The sequence below is a fragment of the Musa acuminata genome, chromosome BXJ1-11 (assembly GCF_036884655.1).
Source record: "Musa acuminata AAA Group cultivar baxijiao chromosome BXJ1-11, Cavendish_Baxijiao_AAA, whole genome shotgun sequence".
NCBI lineage: Eukaryota > Viridiplantae > Streptophyta > Magnoliopsida > Zingiberales > Musaceae > Musa > Musa acuminata.
The window spans coordinates 11460001-11485381 of NC_088337.1; the positions used below are offsets into that span (position 1 = coordinate 11460001).

The 25381-nt window shown below is 38.2% G+C and overlaps 2 protein-coding genes across 2 annotated transcripts in view; both read left to right on the top strand.

The window, feature by feature from the left end:
- The window catches only part of LOC135597206 (phosphoethanolamine N-methyltransferase-like), a 7471-nt gene extending 4570 nt beyond the window's left edge, over positions 1-2901 (top strand). The window contains exons 7-12 of the mRNA XM_065089850.1: positions 1-73; positions 1216-1496; positions 1931-2092; positions 2176-2229; positions 2359-2433; positions 2527-2901. The exon at positions 1-73 is cut by the window's left edge and continues 69 nt beyond it. Coding sequence (XP_064945922.1) covers positions 1-73; positions 1216-1496; positions 1931-2092; positions 2176-2229; positions 2359-2433; positions 2527-2625 — 744 coding nt within the window. The 3' untranslated portion in view covers positions 2626-2901. The remainder of the gene's footprint in view (positions 74-1215; positions 1497-1930; positions 2093-2175; positions 2230-2358; positions 2434-2526) is intronic.
- An 8339-nt stretch (positions 2902-11240) lies between these two features.
- LOC135597207 (ABC transporter B family member 4-like) lies at positions 11241-24244 on the top strand. Its single transcript, XM_065089851.1, has 12 exons — positions 11241-11741; positions 18363-18417; positions 18922-19097; positions 20081-20302; positions 20408-20646; positions 20725-21250; positions 21333-21606; positions 21688-22354; positions 22436-22664; positions 22733-22999; positions 23080-23343; positions 23438-24244. Exons 1-12 carry the CDS (start codon positions 11526-11528, stop codon positions 24080-24082), a joined length of 3780 nt encoding a protein of 1259 aa, XP_064945923.1. The 5' UTR covers positions 11241-11525; the 3' UTR covers positions 24083-24244.
- The last annotated feature ends 1137 nt before the right edge of the window (positions 24245-25381 follow it).

Consider the following 25381-nt stretch of genomic DNA (forward strand, 5'->3'; position numbering starts at 1 on the left):
CAATATAAAAGCAGTGGAATTTTACGATATGAGCGCATCTTTGGAGATGGCTTTGTGAGCACGGGAGGAATTGGTTTGTGCAAATTTCTTTTATAATTTTTTATTTGACTGATGTGCAATCATCACTTGTTTTTATCTCTTAGCACCAACTTTTTTTAATATCGCCTAAAATGGTGAAGTGATGGGATGATTTTTTTACTTTTTAAGCAACCATAATAATGTACCCCATATAAGTAAATCTCATAGAAATCTTAATAATAGCTATGTCATGTAACTGTAGTTGTTAGGTAGGCCTATCGTGAAGCCGAATCGATGGCCTCGGTTACTACAAAGTAGTTGAAGACACTTTATAATTTCTGAATTTGCTGTTACATTAACATTGTTAGACTGTCAGACTATTTTCTGAAAATTAGTGTTGCAAATTCAATATGCCTTAAATTTAATAATTGTAACACTGATATTGGAAGCTACTTGAAACTTGAAAGATAAATTATAGTTGGAAAAAGAATAAAATTGAAAAAAGACAATACAAATATCAGGATACATTATTACACCTATCCAATTTATATACAAATGTATATGTTTGATGCGATGTTATATTCAACAATTCCATAACCAAAAGCTTAGTTATTGCAATCACTTAGAGTTCATCCGGATAACCACATCGCTTAGGGATTGCTTGAAAACTAAACTTGATAAGAAAAAATCTTTCTTTATCTTGGATCTTAACTAGCATCTAGTTCATTTTGTTCATTCCTAAGTTTAGGATGATACTAAAGAAAATTTGGATGTACTTGTGTCAGCAACTGTGTTTGTTTTAGCCTCATGTGAAAGACAAGAAGACCTCTTCTATATCAAGAGTGTTACTCCTGCTTTATTCATTCATTTGTAGATAATTTTCAGCACCTACTGCATGAGCATCTAGAAGTTGTTCAGTTATCTTTGCAGTTTTTCTGTAGTGCCGGTCTTCGTTTTTTTCTTATCCGTTTTCCATTGAACAAACATCCTCATATCCAATCATAAAAAGTTCTGTTGGCAAATGCTAATGCTTGCTTAGTAACTTCCAAAATGCCTTGTTGCAGAGATAATGTTAGATTTATTTGATAGAACAGGTGTCTCTTTGATGAATTTGCTTGTCTTAAATATTGGAGACAGTGTTCAATCCTCATCTCTTGTACTTTATTCTTGTTTTTCTTATTTAAACTTTTTCATCAGAGACTACGACAGAGTTTGTGGCAAAGCTTGACCTTAAGCCTGGACAGAAGGTCCTTGATGTTGGATGTGGCATCGGGGGAGGTGACTTTTATATGGCTGAGAACTTTGATGTAGAAGTGGTTGGGATAGATCTTTCGATAAATATGATATCCTTTGCACTTGAACGTGCAATTGGACGCAAATGCTCAGTAGAGTTTGAGGTTGCTGACTGCACAAAAAAAACATATCCAGATAACACATTTGATGTTATATACAGCCGTGATACAATCCTTCATATACAGGTGTGTTTCTTTCATAATATTTTCTATCATGTCATATTCTAGTGCTTAGTATTATAGTATCTGCATGTGCGACATGATCTGTAAGCTAGAAACCAATATTTGGCACTAACTAGACAGATGATTCGAATCAGAAGGCAAGAACTGGGTTTTTTATCGTCTGGTGAAGACTTTTGTGCTGAAACTTCTTAACAAACAAGTTATATGCAACTCCATCAACAAATAGAGCTTTTGATGATTAGCATCATCCTGCAAGATTTTTTGTGTGGAATTTGCAATTTGATATTTCATGAACTCATAAAATGTTAAACATCGGTCAACATACATAGCAACCTTGTTACTACCACCAATAAAATGCATTCTTTTTATAACCTGGTTGTTCCTTTTTTCCAAAATGCAATTAAGTTGACAGTTGATAAATTTGGCTGTTTCTTCAGGATAAACCATCATTGTTCAAAGGCTTTTTTAAGTGGTTGAAACCAGGGGGTAAGGTTCTTATTAGTGATTACTGCAAGAAATCAGGGACTCCGTCAGAAGATTTTGCAGCGTATATTAAGCAAAGAGGGTATGATCTCCATGACGTCGATGATTATGGCCAGGTTAGCTTCTCCACTTGACGTTCAGCTGCATGCTTTGTTGACGTACCAAGCACAAAAGCAATGGAAATTGTTTATCTTGTCAGATGCTAAAGGATGCTGGATTTCATGAAGTCATTGCCGAAGACAGGACAAATCAGGTTCTACTCTCTCTTTGTACAGAATGCCTAGTTGTTTATGCGTAGCATCATGCATGTTCATATGCAGATTTATCTCTGATAGTTCAATGATTACCAATACCGTAACTAACATTCTTTTCCTTATTACAGTTTTTAGAGGTTCTTCAGAAGGAACTGGATGCTGTCGAGAAGGATAAGGAAGCATTCATACATGATTTCTCACAGGTGACTATGCTTGAAAGTGTAGAAGCCTGTATCAAGTATTGTCTTTGTTTTTATTGCTAAACAAAGTTTAACACCGGTAATATTGAAATGCAGGAAGACTATGACGAGATTGTGAGTGGCTGGAAGGCAAAGCTTAAGAGAAGTTGGACTGGTGAACAGAGATGGGGCCTGTTCATTGCGAAAAAGAATTGAAATGGAACTACAAGTAACTTGCTAACGTGGTGCCTGGGTTTAATGATCTCTGTTCATGAGAAAAGCTTTATGTTCAGCTACTTGAACTTTATTTCAGAATTATGTTCAAGCTGAATTAATCTGCCCTAAGACTGGATGCTGTCAGTCAACCCCAGGATTCTTATATGTAGTAATTGAAGTCCCTGAGACTGTGTGCTGTTAGTCAACCCCAGCATCGTTATTATGTCTACTATTTGAAGCATGCTAGCTGATGGAATCTAGTACAATGCCTCTTAATATTTTCTTCTTTTTTCTTATTAATGCACTTTGAAATTATGAACTGAACTTTTCCGGCAGCAAGCACACTTGAAAGTGTCAACTATCTGAAGCAAGATATATGTTGGTATTTTAAATGGAACAATGATTTCTGTGGTCATGGTAACTTCATCATTTTACATTATCTAAATTCAAATGTATTAGTTATTGAAAGGTTTCATATGATGTTTCAGTTCAATATGTATTTTACCAACCTTGAAAAATATCTGATATGGGTTTTTTTTTTTACAAACGCAATTCGTCTTTTTAAAAGCATGGAAAAAGGAGTCAATGCCTCCTTAATCATCAATATATTGTCAAGCTTCATCTTAATAACTTGGTAGCTGTGTAACAGCTATTATTATTTGCTTTGCATTTTGGAAGATTAGCTTCTTGTTTGTTATTATTTGCTTTGCATTTTGGAAGATTTAGCTTTTTGTTTGTTATTATTTGCTTTGTCGTTAAAGTATTAGACTCTAGTTAGGAGAGTCCTAATTGAGAGCGGTATTCATGTTAACCTACCTAGTCGACCCCTATTAAAGAGGTGAAGAGGTCGACTAGAATTAAAATGTTATTTCTTAGAGAAGCAGCATTAGGAGTGTGGTCTTGGAGTCCTATTAGGAGTTGTTAGGAGTCTTGAGTATGAGTCCTATTAAAGGTTAGGGTTTAGAAGCTATATAAATAGTCATATATTCATCATTTTTACAAAAACAATAGATGAATCTTTTCTGCAGCCAACAATTTGGAGGAAGAAATCCCTATAGAGTTTTAAAAAGGCTGATCCCCTAAAGAGATCAACCTCAAGCTTAGAATCTGTAATTGTTCAAACACTTGGTATTAGAGCAGCATTCTTGGCGTCTTGCTATCCTTCCACAGTCGCCCTACCGTCATCTCTACCACCGTGGATCATCCTTTGATCTCCCCATAAATTGCAACAGGTTCTGGTTTCCTACCTTACTGCTGCTGCAATTTAGTTATCCTTATTCGAAAATCCAAAAAATTATTCCTATATTCCTCTGAATTCCTTTCGTCGCAAAAGTTATCTTTGCAAACGAATGATTGCGCAGAAAATTTTAGCCGCATATTGTTGCTTTAACCAATCTATTCGTAATTCTTTTTGTATAAAATTTCTTATACACTTCATAGATCATCTTGGCTTCCATCTAAGATTGATCTATTGAGGAATTTATCTCTAAAAACATTCTTGTGCTGTTGCAAATTTTCATCGCAAATCGTTGAAATTTTTCGACGAGAATTATGCTATCGTAACTTGCACTAATTTCCTTGCTGTTGTACTACCAAAATTTTCTTGATTAAATTGATCATTTTTGTTGTTATATAAACCAAGATTTTGCTGTCAAATTTCCTCCTCAAATCTCTCGGTTTTTGCTAAAAATTTCATTAAGAAACCGTTATTTCTTTGACGACAATTTTGTTCTTACAAGACAACACATATCTGCAACAACTTCCACAAATTTCTATCAAACCTTTGCTGTCATCTACCATAGATCTAAAATTTTTTTCCCTAACCTTTAACCACACCCTCAAACTGCACCCAAAACAGTCATAAAATAAGCCTAAATTGCAGCCTACATCCACCAATCCACCAACCCTTTCGACCACCACTTCTCTCAACCTATACATGCCTTTAACCCGACAACAAAAGAGAAATCTGAACATTACAGATTTGGAGGCATATACTATGGCATCGGAGGAGACAATCAATGCTAAATTCAAAGCCACCCTCAAACTGCACCCAAAACAGTCATAAAATAAGCCTAAATTGCAGCCTACATCCACCAATCCACCAACCCTTTCGACCACCACTTCTCTCAACCTATACATGCCTTTAACCCGACAACAAAAGAGAAATCTGAACATTACAGATTTGGAGGCATATACTATGGCATCGGAGGAGACAATCAATGCTAAATTCAAAGCCTTTGAGGCACGAATGGATGATAAGATTTGAACTCTCTTTACCGAACTTAGTTTAAACCAACCACCAAGCCCGAAGAAATCACATCAAGGAGAGAGCTCTGACCAATCACACCAAGCCTGAAGAGATGACTTCCAAGAGAGGGGAGGCTCTATGACCGATCCCAACTATCCACGTATGAGGGTGGACTTTCCTAGATGGGAAGAAGGACGATTGGTTAGATCTCGCGCACGGAGCGATATTTTCTGTACCACAAAACCGCGGACGCATCTATGGTGGAAATTGTGGCTATACATCTTGAAGGGGATATCATACAGTGGTTTGACTGGTTTGAGCACACTCATAGAGTCCTCTCATGGTGACAATTCAAAGGACTACTGATCCGCTTCAGACCAACCGATTATGAGAACATTGACGGACAACTAGCAAAGATCCGATAAACCTCCACCATTCAGGAGTACCAAACCAGGTTTCAAAGGTTATCTAATTAAACTTGTGATTAGTCTGAAAAATAGCTATTTGGGACTTTCATTGAGGGCTTGAAGCTAGAGATCTGGAGAGAAGTTAAAGCACGATAATCATATATACTTATTGCAGTCATCTCTTTCGCACGACTTCAAGAGGAGCAATTGAACCATGAAGCTTGAAGGAGTAGAGTCACTTCTCGACAAGCAATACTGAAGCCCTCAGCTCCCCCTATTATCAATTGAGCCCCTGTACCAAAAAGGTTGACAAGAGAAAGCTTTGAGAGCGATCTGCGAAGGGGTTATGTTGGCATTATGACGAGCTGTAGAGCCACGAGCATCGCTGTAAAAAAGGGGAACTTCTTGTGATTGAACTAGTAAAAGAAGAGGTCATTGAACATCTAAAAGAGAGCCTTGAACATGAAGAAGAAGATGTGGAAGAAGAGCCATAACCGACCGACTTTATGGTATACGCACTAGCCGGCTACTTAGACCCGCAAACGATAAAAGTCTTCTCAAACAACAACCGATCACTGTTCTCATCGACACGGGCAGCACTAATAACTTTCTAAACAGTAAGGTTGTTGCTCGGATGATGCTCCACATCGAAAGTTGTAGCAAGTTCGACATAAAGGTCACCGATGGAAGAGTCCTAAAGTGCGACCAAAGATGTCCGCAAGTGAAACTATTATTGCAAGACCAAGAAATTATCACCGACTTCTTCCTCCTACTAATTGATGACTATGAGGCCATAGAATGGTTGACGACGCTAGGTGATGTCTCTTGGAACTTCTCCAAATTAATTATAAAATTCTACTGCAAAGGCAAACAGATCATCCTACACGGGAAGCGCGAAAGCAACGTAACCACCGTTTCGACCCAACGAATGGAGAAAGTTTTACACAAGGTAAATGGTGGCTAGGGGTCAGTATGGATTATATTAGAAAATACTAATAATATTGTAGTAAATAGAATGGAGTGTGACATTGATGATATACAACCACTATGACTCGTATTGATAGTTGGACTTAATATAGTATTATTATGTTTATTAGACTTATTGGCTTGTTTTTAAAATTCATGGCCATATATAAAATGCTTTTCAAAATTCTTGAGAATCCAATTAGGTAAAATTATTTTCAAACAAATTTTGTTTTATTTATTTTGATTTTAAATATCTTTTATATCTTATCAATTAATGGACCAAGTGGGAGAATGTTAGATTTTGTGACCCTTTATAATTAGATAAGATATATAATGGAACTAATTGGATTCTAATGACTTATATTGGCTAATAAAAAGAAAATCTATATTATAGTATGATTCCTTAAGGGATGCCCTTAATGGGAGAAACTCTCCTAATAATTTATCCTAGACCTTTTGCTCTCGCCTATAAATAGTCAGGACCTCTAGAGACTGGATGACAGAGGTTATGCATCTCATAGAAGATTCAGTTGAGGGATTACAATCTCTCTTAACTCTTCTCTCTAACCATCAATTTAAGTGGACTTATGAAAGGATAGGAAAAGACAAGAAGGATCTTGTTCTCTTTGTATGCATCGTCATACGAGATCTAATTATATTTGATTTCAATCCTGACATAAAAGATTATTTTTATATTTAATATAGCATATTAAAAATTTTATGTTTACAACTCTTTCTAATGTTTGTTGTTTCTAGTGTTTATTATCATCGACATAAAGCATAAGCAGTATTATTTCTTCATTCATCCTCCACTTTTGAGGATGTTAAAGCTTAGACAACAGCGCTATAAAACTTTTGTGATAAGTAAAAAAGAAGTTTGTTTGTGATATTTTTTTAATCTCGTCATATGTTTGTGGGTGAAAGATGATCCATTTAAGGACATCCACAATTAGATTTGAGAGTTTGATTAGGAAAGTCTAACAAACCCAAGGGAGTTGATCGAAAGTGTAGAATCTCACCTAATCGGATCCAATTTCCTTTTATGTAGATTGAATACTCTTATATGACATCCTCAAATATGTAAATATTTCAAACTGGACTTCCTACTAGTCCATAACTCAAATGGAGTTAATGGAATTGACTTACTAGGAATCCTATTCAAGATATACATAGTTGTTCTAAGAGTTTCACCCCACATTGACTCAAGCATAGAGGAATAACTCATCGTACTCCTAACTATATCCATAAGAATACGATTTCTTCTTTCAGCAATACCATTCTGTTGTGGCATACTTGGTAATGCATATTAAGCACAAATATCCTGTTGTTCTAGGAATCTAACAAAAGGATCAATATTCTAGCCAATTTATTATATCTGCCATAAAATTTATCACCCCTTGTCAGATCTGACAATTTTAACTTTTCTATCTAATTGTCTCTCGACCTCATTTATGTACACTTCAAGAGTGTTAACGGCCTGAGACTTTTCATGTATTAGATAAACATTGTCATATTTGGACAGGTCATCTATAAATATGATGAAATATATTTCTCCACTAAAACAAGGAATATGGAACGGCCCATATCAGTATGAATAATCTCAAGGAGTTCTTTACTTCTTGTGATATTTTTCTTTATATGTTTAGTTTACCACTAGAGAGGATGACACTTGACCTCCTTCACCCTCTCCTAGAGATTTGCATGGATTCAAGGATATACGATCTCCCTAGATAACACAAACTATCTTATACGCAGTTTTAAGTTTCATGGATTTTTACGCACCAATCTTCGCACGACGACGAACACATATTTGGAAATTTGGAGAATTTTTTTCTGTTCTTTCGCTATGAATGTGATGTCGCCCCCAAGATTTCTCAACAGTGCAGTCGCCACATAGACGCAGCCTACCTGCGCATGGCTGCCGCCTGGGCACGGCCTACCCCCGCGCGATCGTCGCCTTAGTGGTTGTCTGCCCTCGTGCGACCGTCGCATGGACGTGAGTTCTGCTCGCGTGCGGTCGCCGCATGGGCACCATGATGCCCACATCTGTGTGCCGCTTAGACGTGGCTACCGCTTGCCGCGACGGCTGCTATAGCGTGCACGCTGCCCGACGCAGCCTCTACCGCCAACAGATTCGTTGGCCTTACGCAGCAAGGTCGACATCGACCATTGCTGCTTCGCGATCATGGAGATTACATTTACAACAAATCTAACATTGCCATCAAGCAGACAACAAAATAGAATAGATAAGAATATAAATCGATGAAATATGGATCATTCAAGTATCATAAAAAAAATAATATATCTAATATATTTGATTTCAAAAACCTGGGCTCTGATACCAATTATAAGCATAATATCTTTAATATAGCTATATTAAAGGCGGAAATAATCTTTTAGCTAGGATTAAAATCAAATATAATTAGATCCGGTATTACGATGTGTACCTTTTGATGCCATCCTCTATGTGATATGCAAAGGCACCATCTTTAGATCCAAGATTATTGTTAATATGCAAAGAGAACTAGATCCTTCTTGTCTTTTCCTATCCTTTTATAAGTCCACTTAAATTGATGGTTAGGGAGAAGAGTTGAAAGAGAGACTGTAATCCCTCAACTGAATCCTCTACGAGAAACACCTATCGTTCAGTTTCTAGATGTCTCGTTTATTTATAGGTGAGAACAGAGGGTCTAGAATAAATTATTAGGAGAGCTTCTCTCATCAAATGCATCCTTTAAGGAATCCTATTTTAATATGGACTTCTTTTCTATTGACCAATATACATAATCAGAATTTAATTAGTTATATTATATAGTTATTCGAATTATAAAAATCATAAAATCTAATAAGAGAATGCTCATTTTCTTAGTTTCATGATTATGTTATTTATTTTTAATTAAGATGATAAGTTATGAAATACTATATACATTGATCCTTCTTAAATCATATATTTAGTAATGTTTAAGCTAGCCCTCCCATGAATAGTTATTGCCTACTTCATCCAACATGCCACCTTCATTGATTGAAAAAGATTGTCAATGCATTCATTAGAGTCTTTTGTCTGTACCGAGTTTGATGTATCCTGAAGCAAACACTGGTCAATCGATTGCCATATCACTGGCGTCCCAACATCCACTTACGATTGATAACATAACAACAATAAAGAAAGAGCCATGGGTTGGACAATGGTTCTCACTTGGAGCCTTCTCTCCTCATCTTGCCACCATTGTCATCAGAAAGAGAAATATAATGATAGTCAATGGTCAATACCGATCGGCAAGGAGAAGCTTGGGCAGCAAGTTAATCTTTGTTGGGTTCTCATAAAACAATGTGTTGGATTCCCATCCATTCATGTGATCGGACTTTGAAGTTTTGATTCAGCAATACAATAATAATAATAATAATAATAATAATAATAATAATAATAATAATAATAATAATAATAATAATAATAGGTAGACAGTTCATGCAACAAATTTTTTTTAAAAGCAATTCCATTAAGAATTTTTTTTCATTTTTTAATTAAGGAGCCCTTACATATGCACCCTTTCCTAATTTAGAAATAGAATGTTTGCTCCTATAAAATTATATTTATATATGTATATATATATATATATATATATATATATATATTATAATGATAATATTACTCTTTTTATGACATACGAGATCAGAACTCATATTTTGAAATTAATCCTATTACTCTCATCTGATCCTACATTGATACAAGCCTTATGTAGTCGGTAATACTCGGATGGTTCTTTCTATTAGCATTTATGTAATAAATTCAAGTTAATCTTTTAAGTTTTAAAATTTAAGATACTCTTTATACTTTTTTTATTTATTTGTAAGATTTTTTAAAAAATAAATATCATTTTAAGTTCCAATGTTATTATGCTAACGATCGACTAATAAGAATTAACAACAACGATATATATATAATACAATATTTTTTGGGTTTCTTAAGGATAAATATATGCTAAACAAACATAAATAAAGAACGAACAATATGAAGATTACTAAATTTCTTATATTAAACAACAAATATACTGTTTTCATGCACTGATTAAAACTTATTGAGGAGGATATATGCTTATCAATGAAATTGTTGTCATACGGTAAGATCAGATGCTTGTTACTTGATGTCATCCTCACAAGTTATACTTTCCAAAACCAGAGGGGAAGTGGTCAATGCACTGATCCACATGATGATAGAAATGCCTATTTGACCAGAGCAAAGGTCTTGATAGATCCTGTCACAGACTTTAGAAGAGAACAAGATTTCCAATCCATCTAGTCCGTTGTTTTCTTGAAAGTTTGGTTGAGATATCTTTGTCACAAACATTAATCAATCAGTTGGGACGCATCAGTTTTAATTGGGTTATTGTCAATTTCGAAAGCTTTGGCTATTAGGTTAAGAACCAGTCCTTTGACTCTACTATCCCTCACCTCACATACAAGCTAGAGATTGCACTCGAGACGTACAACTCTACATTAATTTGATAAGGGTGGAATCATGCCATTCCACATATATACTTAAAAGCCAAGTTAATGGCATCGAGCTTTTTATAAATTAATTTAATTTATTTTTTTTTAATTTTTTTTTTCTCACTTCCGATAGGATATTAAATTAGAAGTTATTATAAGAATTTTATTTTATTTTATTTTATTTTATTTTTGGGGTAAAAATCAACATAGCTCATAGTCAAACATAAAAGATTGACATTCTAATATAGCATGCAATCAAACCTTGAACCCATGCCAAGCAAGTCGTCTTTTCTCATCTTGCGGTATCTCTCTCCATCACCATTATTATAGTCGTAGTAGTCATCGGCTATGACAACAGGCAAAAGGAAGATTGGGGAGCAAGAAGCCATGAAAGTCCATGAGTGTTCTTGAGCCATGAGTTAGTCGTGATATCCTTTTCTTCATGGATGGGAAGAGAGAGAGAGAGAGAGAGAGAGAGAGAGTGAGAGAGACAGAGAGCAGGTAAAGCATAGCATTAGAGTAAAGTGGTCGAAGGAAGCGGTGGTGGTTGCCATCCCGCTCCTACTTGCGGCCCCTGACTTCAGCCTTCACGTCACGGATGCGCTTCGAGAAGCCTGTTGACCTACCTCTGACAACGAACTCATTAATCGACTCCATGTGAACGGTGGAAAGCACAGCGTGGCATCCGACGGCATATTTCCAGTTGGGATCCCCTCCACGTGTTCTTCCTCCGGCAATAAGTATTGCGTAGAGGAGGAGGAGGAGGAGGAGGAAGAGGAGGAGGACGCGAGATGGGAGAGGAGGAGAGGAAGAAGGATGAGCAGAAGGTGGCTTTCCACAGGCTGTTCGCTTTCGCCGACGGCCGCGACGTGGCGCTGATGGCCGTCGGCACGGTGTCGGCGGTCGGCAACGGGATATCGATGCCGATCATGACGCTCATCTTCGGGCAGATCATCGACGCCTTCGGCTACGCCGACAACTCCACCGTTGCTCACCAAGTCAACAAGGTCTGTTCAATCCCCTGCTTTCATTCATTATTATGAGCTTAGTGATGAAGAAAGATTTAACTAGTCATTAACATAATCTTCATCATGTTTTACATATTATTGTATTGAAAGATGGGACAAGATTAATATCCAACATACAAGTTTATTTCTGAGTGTCGCATCTAAACCATGGTGTGTGAGCATGTGCAAATGGAAAGGATGCCACCAGAATTGGGGAATATAGGAACAATAATATCCCAGAATTGGGGAATATAGGAACAATAATATTCCTAGTTTCATTATATGTAATCTCCATTTAATCCAACTTATTTCAACCTTGTCAGCCTGCAGGGAATTAATCATTTTAACACATCCTGAATATATGAACAATAATCATTTGGTTTTGAAAAGGAAGAATGTCATTATCTCCATTGCTAGAAGTGAATCCTGAAGAGAAGTTTGGATCAGTGAAATGAACTGGTAAGAAAAAGAACATATTACTTGGAAGAAACAAAGGACTAAATCACCAATTTCAAACTGTTTCAAGGGCATCCTTAGAGGTAACATCATTGGTCTGATAACTTGGTCAATATATGCACAACAATGCAAACCTACTCTGATACCATGATAAAATGTTAAGCTGTTAGGAAAGGGATTAATATCTGATAAGCTTTAACACAGAAGTTGTATGGGTAAGTTTTGTGTCACAAATAAAATTCCCTGTTCTGAGTCATATGTTCCCTAGGGTTGTTCCATTTGAAATTTGAACCATTGATGGAGGCATACTAGAAAGGAGTGCATTTGTTTTCATGCTTATAGCGAAGGAAGGGAAAGGTCTCTCTAACTTCCTCACTGTAGTTGAAAACTGACTATAGGAAAAGATTTAATCAGAGTGATAGTTTTGTTCTCCTAAAATGTTACGAGACTAGGTTTAAATATTAAAAAAATTTTAATTCAAGAATTATAAATTTATTATGCAAATAAATATGACTTCAAGCATTTTTTGTTTTTGTTGAATCTCGGATTTTGACGATGAAATCAATTAATGAAGTTTTGAACTAATGAGCGTTTGAGTGACACAGGACTAACTTCGATCATGGAAAGACAAATCGATTAAAACAGGAAGAATCAAACATTGGGTCGGAATATATCATGTCAGAGATTGGAAGTCGAACCGGAGGATTGGTCGACATGCCAGAAGATAGACTTCGTGTCGTGAGTTCAGGCATTGAGCTAGAAGGATCGGACATTGCGCCAAGAAGATCGGATGTTGCGGGAGATCAACATGCCAATGGATTGGGCAATACGTTGAAGGAGAGGACGATGCGTCGAAGGATCGAACAAAACGTCGGATGAACCAATGACATACCGGACAACATAGGATTCATGTTTATAATTGTGTGTGTCTTGATCGAAGTAGTTTAGGTTGTAATTGAGTTGGTTTTGGGTGTAACTATGCCAACTCAATTAGGGGCCCATTGGGCTTGAATTAGGGCTGATTTGGGCCTATTAGAAGGCCCATTCAGTGACCTGCAGTTGGGTCAAGCAGTGGAACCACCTATGAGCTGGAATGTACGAAGTGTACATTTTCTAGAAGACTCGACGGTGGTACCTCCAGTGTCAGGCGGTGGTACTACTTAGACTGACGGTGGTACCACCCAAACATAGTCTCTCAGACTACGTAAGACGATGGCATTATCCAGACTGATGGTGGTACCGTCCAAACACAGTCTCCTAAACTATGTCAGGTAGTGGTACCATCCAGACTGGGCAATGGTACCATTAGTGCACAGAGTGGTAGGTGGTGGTACCACCCAATACAGGCGATAGTACCATTGGTACCCCGAAAATCCGGAGATTTAAATTTTTAGTTTCATTTTTTAAGTCATTTGGGGTCTGTAAATACCTCACTTATTCTTGCTTGGGATAGTAAGAAAAATAGTAGAAAGGGGAAAGAATTCTTGAGGAAAAAAGAGTTGCAATCTCTCTTGAATTATTGAATCTCTTCCTCCTAGAGTTAAAAGTCTTCTAAGGGAGGAGTTAGGTCTAATTGTAACAGAGATGTGTGAAGGTTCTCTCCTGAGCCTGTGAAAAGGAGAAAGAGTTGTAACATGGGTAGTTGATCTTCGCCCGTTGAAAGAAGATCGTCAGTGAAAGTCGGTGGCTTTGATGGAAGAGGAATCGAGAGTGGACGTAGGTTGCGACAACCAAATCACTATAAATTCGGTTTGCATTTTCCTTTATGTTTTTCATTTATATTACAAACTGATTTACTTACTCACTACTCTTATACACGTTTTAAGTTAAACGTATTTCCAATACAGGTTTAATCGAACGAGTTTTCAAATCAGTTTAATTTTTCGAAAGCACTAATTCGCCCTCCCCTCTCTCTTAGTGTTTTTACGGTCCTAACAGTTTCAACCTGTATCATGACCCATAGACCCTATTGACAAATTAGGTTTCCTAACATCACCAAGGTAGAACTCTCATTAGAATTATTCCCAAACAACCAAGATTTAAATGAGTTCACTATTTTAAGGTTATTGCCATGTAGTCAAAAAAATTTCTTGTTCATCCCTCTTTTTATGTTTTGGGATAGCAACACCAATACAGCTATAAGCTCTAATTATTTGGGTTCAGCTATATAAATCTTTTGTCACCATTGAAATGCATAAAAAATCATATATTTAGTTAAATTTATATTACTTAATCTTTATTTATAGTTTTTATTAAAGTCCTTTTAGGTCAACCTCTACCTTTCTCGTACTACTAATATTAAATATTTTATCTCTTCTGACTATCGTATCTAGAGGTTTCCTAAGCACATGTCCATATCATATGAAATAATTTTTTCTCATTTTATTCTCTATCGAAACGATACATAGTTATTAATGAATAAAAATATTTCTTTTCCTATCTTTTCTACTAACTTCACTCATCCATCTCAACATTCTCATATCGACAACACAAACTTTTTGTATATATTGTTTTTTAACTGCCCAACACTCAGATCTATAAAGCATTGTTGGTCTCACAACTATCTTATAAATTTTTTCTTTTAATCTCAAATATACTCGATGATCACACAAGGCTCCTAATTCCCCGTGCTATTTTAACCATCATATTTTTATCCTATAAATAATATGTTTATCGATCTCTTCATCTTATTGAATAATTGATCCAATAAACCTAGGTCTTTTACTTAAAGAGATTTCTTGTCCATCCAATTTAACTATATTCTCTTATCTATTTCTAGAATCATTAAGATTGCATTTGATATATTCAGTTTCAGTCCTACTTAATCTAAAACCTTTAGTTTCTAAGGCTTGCCTCTATGACTTAAGTTTATAATTAATTATACTTATGCTCTAATCAATTAAAATAATATCATTAGCAAATAATATACTATCAGAGACAAATATATACAAAGGGTATTCGATATAATGTTTGTGTATGTCAATGTCTTTTGATTTTGTTTATGCTTTGCACAATATGTAGAGGGCTTGCAATAGGCTTGGCAGCCCCATTTTGGTTAGCTCTTATGGCTATTTTGGTCCTGTATATATATGTTGTGTGCAGTCATCGCACAGAGGCAAAACTGCCCCAAAACAGACAATCTAGACAGCCATAGGGTTTTCTAGCTCGACAGCAGTGCGAAGTGGCAACCAGCACAACATCTTGGAGCTACCCAAGTGGCACATGGTTGGATAGGCCTTTGAGATAGTATCTAGGGTTGGTTCGCTACATTATTCCACAGCAATATCATATAGGCATTTGAGGGACTTTTGCCCATGACAAACCACCTTTAACTCTTTGTCACACGATCGTTTGGGCACTTGTGAGTTTGCGAAGTCTATGTTTATAATTTGTACTATCTATCAAGTGTTTGTTGAAATGTCTGCTTGTGGGATCCTAAGTTAAACGCTTCTTCTAACTCATTTGCTCTTTTATAAGTCCTTCGGGACTTGAGCGGGGTTGCAACTCGATTGATCCTTTGTGGATAGATAATGTAATGGTGCTTTATGACTTAGGCAATTTCAACTAAGTCCATGACAATACACCAAGGATGTCTATCATGTAAATGACTAGTAAATTCATCTATTATCAATGTGAAAAAATAAGGACTTAATGCAGATCTTTATATAATCCTATGCTAATAGGAAACTCACTAGACATACTCACTATAATCTAACACTAATAACTATATTATCATGTATATCTTTAATAACATCAATATAATTATCAGTGGATACACCTTTCTTTTCTAAAATCCACCATAATAAATCTCTAGGAACCCTACCATAGGTCCTCTCTAAGTCAATAAAAACCATATGCAAATAATTCTTTTTCTCCTTGTATTTTTCATTAATTATCATAATAAAAAAACAGCTTCTCTGATTGATGTTCGAAGCATAATATCAAATTGATCTTCAGAGATATTCGTTTCAAGCCTTATCCTACTCTTAATAACTTTTTCCCAAAGTTTACTCATAATTTTAATTCCTCTATAATTTGAATTATTTTGTATGTCATCCTTATTTTTATAAATTGATACTAAAAAACTCTTGCGCCATTCATCAGGCTTCTTTCTAAATCTCATGATTTTATTAAATAAGTTAGTTAACTATGTTACTCATTTGTCCCTTAAACTTTGTCAAACCTTAATAGTTATTTTCATTATTAACTCTTGCTCCATCCATCAAGCCCCACATTCTTAGTTATTTTCATATTCTTTAATATGTTTTTTACTTTATCAACTCTAATTTTACGAACAAATCTATGATTATTAAATATACCACTGTTATTTATCATTAAATCTAAATCCTATGTAGAATATTCATTAAATAAATTATAAAAATAATTTTTCATCTTTCCTTAATCTCGTTATCATTAATAAAGTATTCTTTGATCTTCATCTTTAATGCATATAATATTATCTAAATACTTACATTTTTCTTTCAAGCCTTAGCAATTTGATATATATCTTTTTCACCATTTGTAGTATCTAATTTATTATAAAAATTATCATAAGCTTTATATCTTGCTTAACTAATCTCTTTTTTAGCCTCCTTTTTAGATTTCTCATATCTTCTAAATTTTTTCTCATTTTTATAATTTGTCAATCTTTAAATCATGATCTTTAGTAAAAATTACTTTTTGAACTTCCTTGCACTACTACCAACTCTCTTTTAGGGTTACACCTCTAACATCGCCAATGTCCATCTCAAGTCTTGATGAAATAGATGGATGGTTATATTAAATTACTGATAATCAACGTAAAACTATATCAGATCTCAAGAATATAGATTTTTTATGTTTTCAGATAATAAGTAAAAAGCATGCCGAAATTAAAGGAACTCTGTTCAAATATCTACTAAAGATTTTTCATTGAAATTATTCCTTAAATTCAAAGTTCTATAGTTGATATTTCTTTTCAAAACATTTTAATGATGAGTATGATGACTGATCATATTCAACCCAAGTTTCTGGACAATTGGCAAGCACTTGATGCCTTCTGCAACCAAAATTTGGAAGAACCATCACATTAAGTCATATATCAAACAAGCATTGTAAAGAGTGAATATGAACTGGGAAAGATCTCTGTACAAAAAATTGTACTGCTAAGCTTTTGATATGGCTAGATACTATGATCTTGATTTTTCTTTGTTGGTAGAAAATTTAAGACAGAAATGGGAATTAATCAAGATGTGGTTTTCATTGTCCAAATTATTAATTTTATCGCATTTTAGAGCTAGTATATTTCTGTTCAAATTCCGGCTTGCTAATGACCAGGTATCTTGTTCCTGGTAACCGTTGACAAATTTGGTTTCATAACACTACCTAGGAAGGACTCCCATCAGAATTATACCCAAACAACCTATATATGCAATCTTAACACAAGATGATATAGATCTAAGTTTTCCAGGAATGAAACACCTTAAAGATTTGAATGATACAAAGAATTTCTTGTTCATGCTTAATAATATGTTTTCCAACAATGAGTAAAATGCTCAGTGAAAAAAACAGAGCTTTGTTCCAATATCATAAAGATCTTTCAATTTTTACTTTAAAATGGAATAATAAGGCATTGAAATTGTGTGCTGAATGCATAGTTCTATAGTTGATCATTTTCTTTGAAACATTCTAATTATGATTATGATGACTCATCATATTCCACCCAAATTTTAGAACAATTAGCAGGAACTTGACGCATCCAACAACCAAACTTTGGAAGAACCATCACATTAATATGAACTGGGCAAATCTCTATGGAAAAATACGCACTGCATTACAACTGCCTACACCACCATAAAAAACTAACCAACTTTTGGAATTGCTAGATGCTAAGATCTTGGTTATTTCTTTGTTAGTAGAAAATTTGTCGAAATTTTCTTCTCATTATCCGAAGTATTAACTTTTCTTTTTCATTTTTAGTTAGTATATTCTGTTCAAGTTTCAGCTTGTTGAAACCAGTTTGACTTAGTTGTTCTCATTTCCTAACACCAGCTTGTTTGAGATGAGATAAATCAGAAATCATAAAAGTGAGAGATGAGCTGCATTACCATTTTCTAATATCAGAATCTTTGTTGATGTTGATCTATGAATGGTTTATCATTTAAGTCACTTATCATCTGTTTCCAGATTGTTCTGAAGTTTGTCTATCTTGCACTTGGGACAGGATTAGCTGCCCTCCTGGGTAAGAAATATTTCTATCATCTAATTATATGGATAATCCACATGCTCTTGAATTATCTTCATTTTGTTAGCAGAGCTGCTTGATTAATGGTTGGTTATATGATGATTCTTAATGTTGTAATCAGGTTTCCTAGACTGAATCAGATTGAAACCAGGGATTTACATTAATTCATGTAATTCATAATCAACCAATTGCTCACTTAGCAAAGAGAAGACCTAATAAACATTTCATTGTCACCGCATCCTAACAAATGAAGAATTAACTACTAAAGTGATCATGTGGATTAAGGGGACGAACCTGATGCATGAGGCTTCTGCCAATGCAGGGTCTCCTACAAATCGAGATGTTCATTCTGTAATTCTAACTTCAATCACTTGGGTTAAAGCAAAATTGATCTTACTGCTGTACCAAGCTTTAGTTTGATTATATAAAATCATGCTTCTGAAAGCATCACAAGATTGCTAATTTGTTTCTTCTGCTGACGCTTAAATATGTCAACTACAGAGGTCTCATGTTGGATGGTGACTGGAGAAAGGCAAGCGGCACGCATACGAGCACTGTACCTGGAAACCATACTCAGGCAAGATGTTGCCTTCTTTGACAAAGAGATGACAACTGGAGAAGCAGTAGAGAGGATGTCAGGAGACACTTTGCTCATTCAAGATGCCATTGGTGAAAAGGTGAGATGTTCGTGATCTTGTTATGTATCTGCACCATGAGAACTTGTTGGTCGAATAAGCTTCAAGTCATTCTGCATGCCCAGCCATGTTCTATATGGATTGCAGTGTTTTGTACATAGACGAAGTAAGGAATTCTGATTTCTTCACCTTCTGATCAACCCCAAAAACAAGGTTATATTGGTTACGACTTACGTACATGAGACTCGATATCGATTCAACTTAAAAAGCTTAAACTTCAAATCTGTTGGTTGAATAAGCTATAATATTAATTTCCATTCTCAGCCATGTTTGGGAATTATGATTTCTTCACCTTTCAGTTAACCATAAACTAGCTTAAACTGGTCGGTGTGCTATGTTGTGAGCCAGTCATTTGATTTTTAGGAAGGTGGAACTATTTTTTTTTGTCTTTAATCTTCACGGCATCACCTATTTATTTATGTGTAGGTTAGTCAAACTGTAGTTTGACTTTGGCCTATTATCTTATTTATGGTCAATACTTAGCTCATTTTTAATTCAAATCCGAATTATTTTTCATAAATCTCGAACCAATGCTTGATTGTTTTTTTAGTTTGAATTTTGGCTCTGATATCAAATAAAGATATTGAAATCAGACAAATCCGAGTGATCAGAGCTAACATACATGTTGTCCAACTAATTTTATTCTTGGAAATGTGATGTTTATCTTTAATCTTCTTCTAATCTTTACCTCCCAATGGAATATTATTCGAAAGTCTTGCTCAAAGATCATTCCACGACTTGTCTTTATGTTTGTTTGCTCCTGATTCAACTGTGATGTAGATTTATAGTGAAGAACATCTTTTCTAGGAACAATATGCTTTAAATCATTTGACCAATGAATCTATAAGTAGTTCTGCTTCATCAACTTGTATTGCTCATTTCTCCAAGTCAGACATAGCAGTCTTTCTTTCTGACCAGAATCTGCAGTCTTCCCTAAAGTTCCACCACATGTTATCTGAATCCAGGTTGGGAAGTTCGTACAACTGTTGTCCACCTTCTTCGGTGGCTTCATCATCGCATTCGCCAAGGGATGGCTTCTCTCCCTTGTCATGCTCTCCAGCTTGCCTCCCATCGCCATCGCCGGCGCAGTCATGTCATGGATGATCGCGAAGCTGTCGAGCCGCGGGCAGGCGGCATATTCCGAAGCCGGCAACGTCGTTGAGCAGACCATTGGATCCATCAGAACTGTTAGTGCAGGCCACTGCTTCTTCCTCATTCCTGCTTCACAATGTTCGATCCTTGATCGGCACCTTGACTAACTCAATCGCCCTTCCTCATCCTCTTGCTCCAAGGTCGTCTCCTTCACCGGCGAAGACCGAGCCGTCGAGCTCTACAACAAGTCCATAAACACTGCGTACAGGTCGTCGATGCAGGAAGGTGTCGCCTCTGGCCTCGGCATGGGTGCCGTCTTCATGGTTGTGTTCTCCAGCTATGGCCTGTCCACATGGTATGGTGCCAAGCTGATCATCGACAAAGGCTACAGTGGAGGAGTTGTGATCAATGTCATGTTCGCAATCATGGTCGGTGGAATGTAAGTTCCATGACTCGACGTTTAGTTCGATGGGATTTTTTGTTGGTTCTTCCAGAACATGGCCGTGAATTCTCGCAGGTCTTTGGGACAGACATCGCCATGCGTCAGCGCGTTTGCAGCAGGGAGGGCCGCAGCTTACAGAATGTTCGAGACGATCAAAAGGCAGCCGGAGATCGACGCCAACGACACGAGTGGAATCGTCTTGGAAGACGTTAATGGTGAGATTGAGCTCAAAGATGTGTACTTCAGCTATCCGACGAGGCCGGAGCAACTGGTATTCAATGGGCTGTCGCTGCGCGTCCCCAGTGGAACCACCATGGCCATCGTCGGAGAAAGCGGCTCCGGGAAGTCCACGGTCATCAGTCTGGTTGAGAGATTCTACGATCCTCAGGCTGGTGAAGTTCTCATCGATGGCGTCAACCTGAAGAAGCTGAGACTCCGACACATTCGAGAAAAGATCGGACTGGTGAGCCAGGAGCCTGTTCTGTTCACGGCCACCATCAAGGAGAACATCGCCTACGGCAAAGAAGGCGCGACGCTGGAAGAGATCAAACGTGCCACCGAGCTCGCCAATGCCGCGAGATTCATCGACAAGCTGCCCAACGTATCTGGAGTTATTCGATATGCTGCTGCAACGTCATCTCTCTGTTCTGCTCCCTGATATGAGCTGTTCTTGTTCCACACAGGGGCTCGATACGGCGGTGGGAGAGCACGGGACGCAGCTCTCAGGCGGGCAGAAGCAGCGGATCGCCATCGCCAGAGCGATCCTCAAGGATCCCAAGATCCTGCTGCTGGATGAAGCGACGAGCGCGTTGGATACGGAATCGGAACGGATCGTTCAGGAGGCGCTGAGCAGGATCATGTCGCAGAGAACCACAATAGTCGTCGCGCACCGCCTGAGCACCGTGAGGAACGCCGACACCATCACCGTCCTGCACGAGGGAAGAGTGGTAGAACAAGGTTGAGACCCTGCAAGCATCCCTTCCTACGGATGTAGCAATTCCATGGCATCAGTTCTAACTCACACGTTTACTTGAGCAGGTCCTCACTCGACTTTGGTGAACGATCCCAACGGCGCTTACTGTCAGCTCATCCGCCTTCAAGAACTCCGCCAGGAAGGAGACGAAGAGCCTTCGAATGACCATGGAAGACTCAGCTCCAATAACGATGCTGCTACAAAATCCATGAGCAAGTCCTTCAGGAGGACCTCGTTGAGCAGATCCATCAGCAGAGGCTCGTCACTCGGCAGGAGCAGCAGGCTATCCTTCACCACTGGATTCGGTCTGCCCGGCTCCATCGAGATCCAGGACGGGGAGTCCAGAGCAGATGAAGGTAATCAAGGCCAGCTCGAGCCTCGCCGGGACGTCCCCATTAAGCGGCTCGTTTACCTCAACAAACCGGAGGCGCCGGTTCTGCTCATTGGATCCGTAGCTGCGGCCGTGCACGGAGTGCTCTTCCCGATCTTCGCCATACTCATCTCCAGCGCCATCAAGACGTTCTACCAGCCGCCACACGAGCTCCGAAAGAACGCTAGATTCTGGGCGTTGATGTACACCGTCTTGGGTATCGTCGCGCTGCTCAGCGTGCCGATCCAATTCTTCTTCTTCGGCGTGGCCGGCGGGAAGTTGGTCGAGCGCATTCGCTCCTTGTCGTTCAAGAAGGTCGTCCACCAGGAGATCAGCTGGTTCGACGAGCCTTCCAATTCCAGGTCTTCTCTCGCAACCTATCCTACTTCCTTTTAGAGTTCAAGCATGGCTTCTGCTCATCTCAATCATCCTCTGCTCTGCAGTGGTGTAATCGGTGCAAGGCTATCAGTAGATGCTGCGACTGTTCGGAGTTTGGTGGGAGATAACCTGGCCTTGTTGGTGCAGAACCTCTCAACAGTCATCGCAGGATTCCTGATCGCCATCATCGCAAATTGGGAACTGTCTTTAGTGATTATAGTCGTCATTCCATTGGTCGGTCTTCAAGGATACGCTCAGATCAAGTTCCTCAAGGGGTTCAGTGCAGATGCCAAGGTAACAACCAGTTGCGTTGTGTTCTTGCAATCTCTGCAAGGAATCATACTGAGAATCCAAGATTGTAGGCGATGTATGAACAAGCAAGTCAAGTGGCAAGCGATGCGATCAGCAGCATCCGCACGGTGGCATCCTTTTCTGCTGAGAAGAGGATGATGGATGCTTACAGAAAGAAGTGCGAAGCTCCAATGAAGCATGGCATCAGGCAGGGGCTCGCCAGTGGCTTGGGCTTCGGCTTCTCATTCATGACTCTCTACTTCACCTACGCCCTGTGCTTCTACGTCGGAGCTCGTTTTGTGAAAGACGGCAAAGCGACCTTCACGGAAGTATTCAGGGTGAGCACCCGAGAGCACGGATCCTTGGACTGCTCTGTCTTCTTTTTCGTCTGCTTCATCTCCCCGCTATTGAAGTGCAGGTCTTCTTTGCCTTAACCATGGCAAGTCTCAGCGTTTCGCAAACAAGTGCATTGGGTCCAGACTCCACCAAAGCTAAGGATTCAGTGGCTTCCATCTTTGCGATCCTCGACAGGAAGTCCAGCATCGATTCGAGCAGTGATGAGGGCATGATCCTGGATAATGTAAAGGGTACCATTGAGCTCCAACATGTCAGCTTCAAGTATCCATCTCGGCCCGACGTGCAAATCTTCAGAGACTTGTGCTTGACCATTCATTCAGGAAAGGTAGCTCAACCTTCATTCGCGGTTCTCTTGTGTTATATGGCTCTCATTTCATGCTATACATCACTAAGATTTCGATGTATGTGATCTGTCGCAGACTGTTGCACTTGTTGGAGAGAGTGGCAGTGGAAAGTCTACAGCGGTTGCTCTTCTGGAGAGGTTTTATGACCCTGATTCTGGTAGTGTGTTGTTGGATGGAGTGGACATTAAGAAGCTCAAGGTGAGATGGCTGAGGCAACAGATGGGCTTGGTAAGCCAAGAGCCTGTGCTATTCAATGACACGATTCGAGCCAACATAGCATACGGGAAGGAAGGAGAAGCGTCCGAGAAAGAGATTGTTGCAGCTGCGGAGATAGCCAACGCACACCAATTCATCTCAGGATTGCCGCAGGGATACAACACGACGGTGGGCGAGAGAGGCATCCAGCTCTCCGGCGGGCAGAAGCAGCGCGTCGCGATCGCTCGTGCCATCTTGAAGGATCCGAGGATACTGCTGCTGGATGAGGCCACCAGCGCTTTGGATGCTGAGTCTGAGCATGCGGTGCAGGAGGCGTTAGATCGAGCGGTTGTCGGTCGATCGACTTTGATCGTGGCACATCGCCTGTCAACGATAAAGGGAGCCGATACGATTGCAGTTCTGAAGAACGGGGTGATAGTTGAGAAGGGAAGACATGAAGCACTGATCAATCGCAAAGATGGGGTTTATGCTTCACTGGTAGCACTCTATATGAGTTCAAACTGAAGCTCTTGTATCGATAATGAAGGGTAGAACTTTTTTTACTGCATGAACTTGTTCTTGTCAAAAGGAAGCAAATCAAATTCTCCTACATAAAAAAAGAGAAACATTGTGCATGAATTAATTTTAATCATGTTAATGTGATACACATCCATGAATTTGGATCTATTGAATTGTGTGTGCAATTCAAGATTATGACCTGGAGAATCAAGCAACCTTGGAAGTCTTTTTATGGACGTGACCTACTACTCCCCATTGTTTCATGGAAGCTCCTATCTTGATAACTGATCCTATAAGAGGTATTGGGGTGTTGCAGTAAGTTCATAGTCTTCTAGTCCCGCTCTATCAAGCAAAGTGAGTTCTTGTACCGGTTTTACTTTCTTGTCGGTTCAGTTCTGCAAGTGGAGTTTGCTTTCGGAAAGTTTGTTTGTGTGCGAATCGAGTATCACGGTGTTGAGTGTCTACTAGTAGCTCTCACTCATATCGCCCAAAAGTGTCTTCACCTATAAACCCAACAAGTAACCACTAGAAAAGTCACTTGTTACGCGTTATAAAAGTTTCATCATATGTAAGAAGAAGAAGATCTCGGATCAACTGCAGAAAGTCAAGTATAAAGAATCATAAATAGAAAGTTCGTCAGCAACAAGCGCTAAGTAACTGTAATCAAACAAAGAGAGGCGATAAAGAAGGAGGTAATCAAACATATAGGTAGCTGAACCAGCAACAGAACTGGATCGAGCAACAAGACTCGGTGCGTCTGTTCCACGTCCATGAATGTTTGATTGCGGGTGCACCATCTTACAACTATTCCTTATTAGAGTAGTAACAAAGGGGAAAGCCTATATACAGAACAGGAACACGGATCGGATTCAACTCCGGATAGAGCATCGGATAAAGGGTCGGTTTCAGAGATAGTTAGTAGGTGAATAAATGTGTAACTTAGTAGGTGAATAACTAATCTATTCTTCTTATTCTTTTTTTCATAAAAATCAACTTCATAATAAACCTTACTACGTTTAGGCCTAAGTCTTAATAAGTGAATATCTAAACCTGAAGCAGAATTCGAATATTGATTGAGGCATCTCTTAAATTCTTAAGCAAACCCCTTATAGGAGGAGGAGGATCAACAAAAGAAAAGGGCCTCGTTTCAAAGTATTAGAACTAGGACCTGACATCGATCCAATAAAATCTGAGTGGGTCGATTAGTCGAACCATAGGCTGAGGGGCTGGCTCCTCAATGATCTTTCTAAAAATAAAATATAATTATATATATTATATTCTCGAGAAATATCAAATATAGATGGG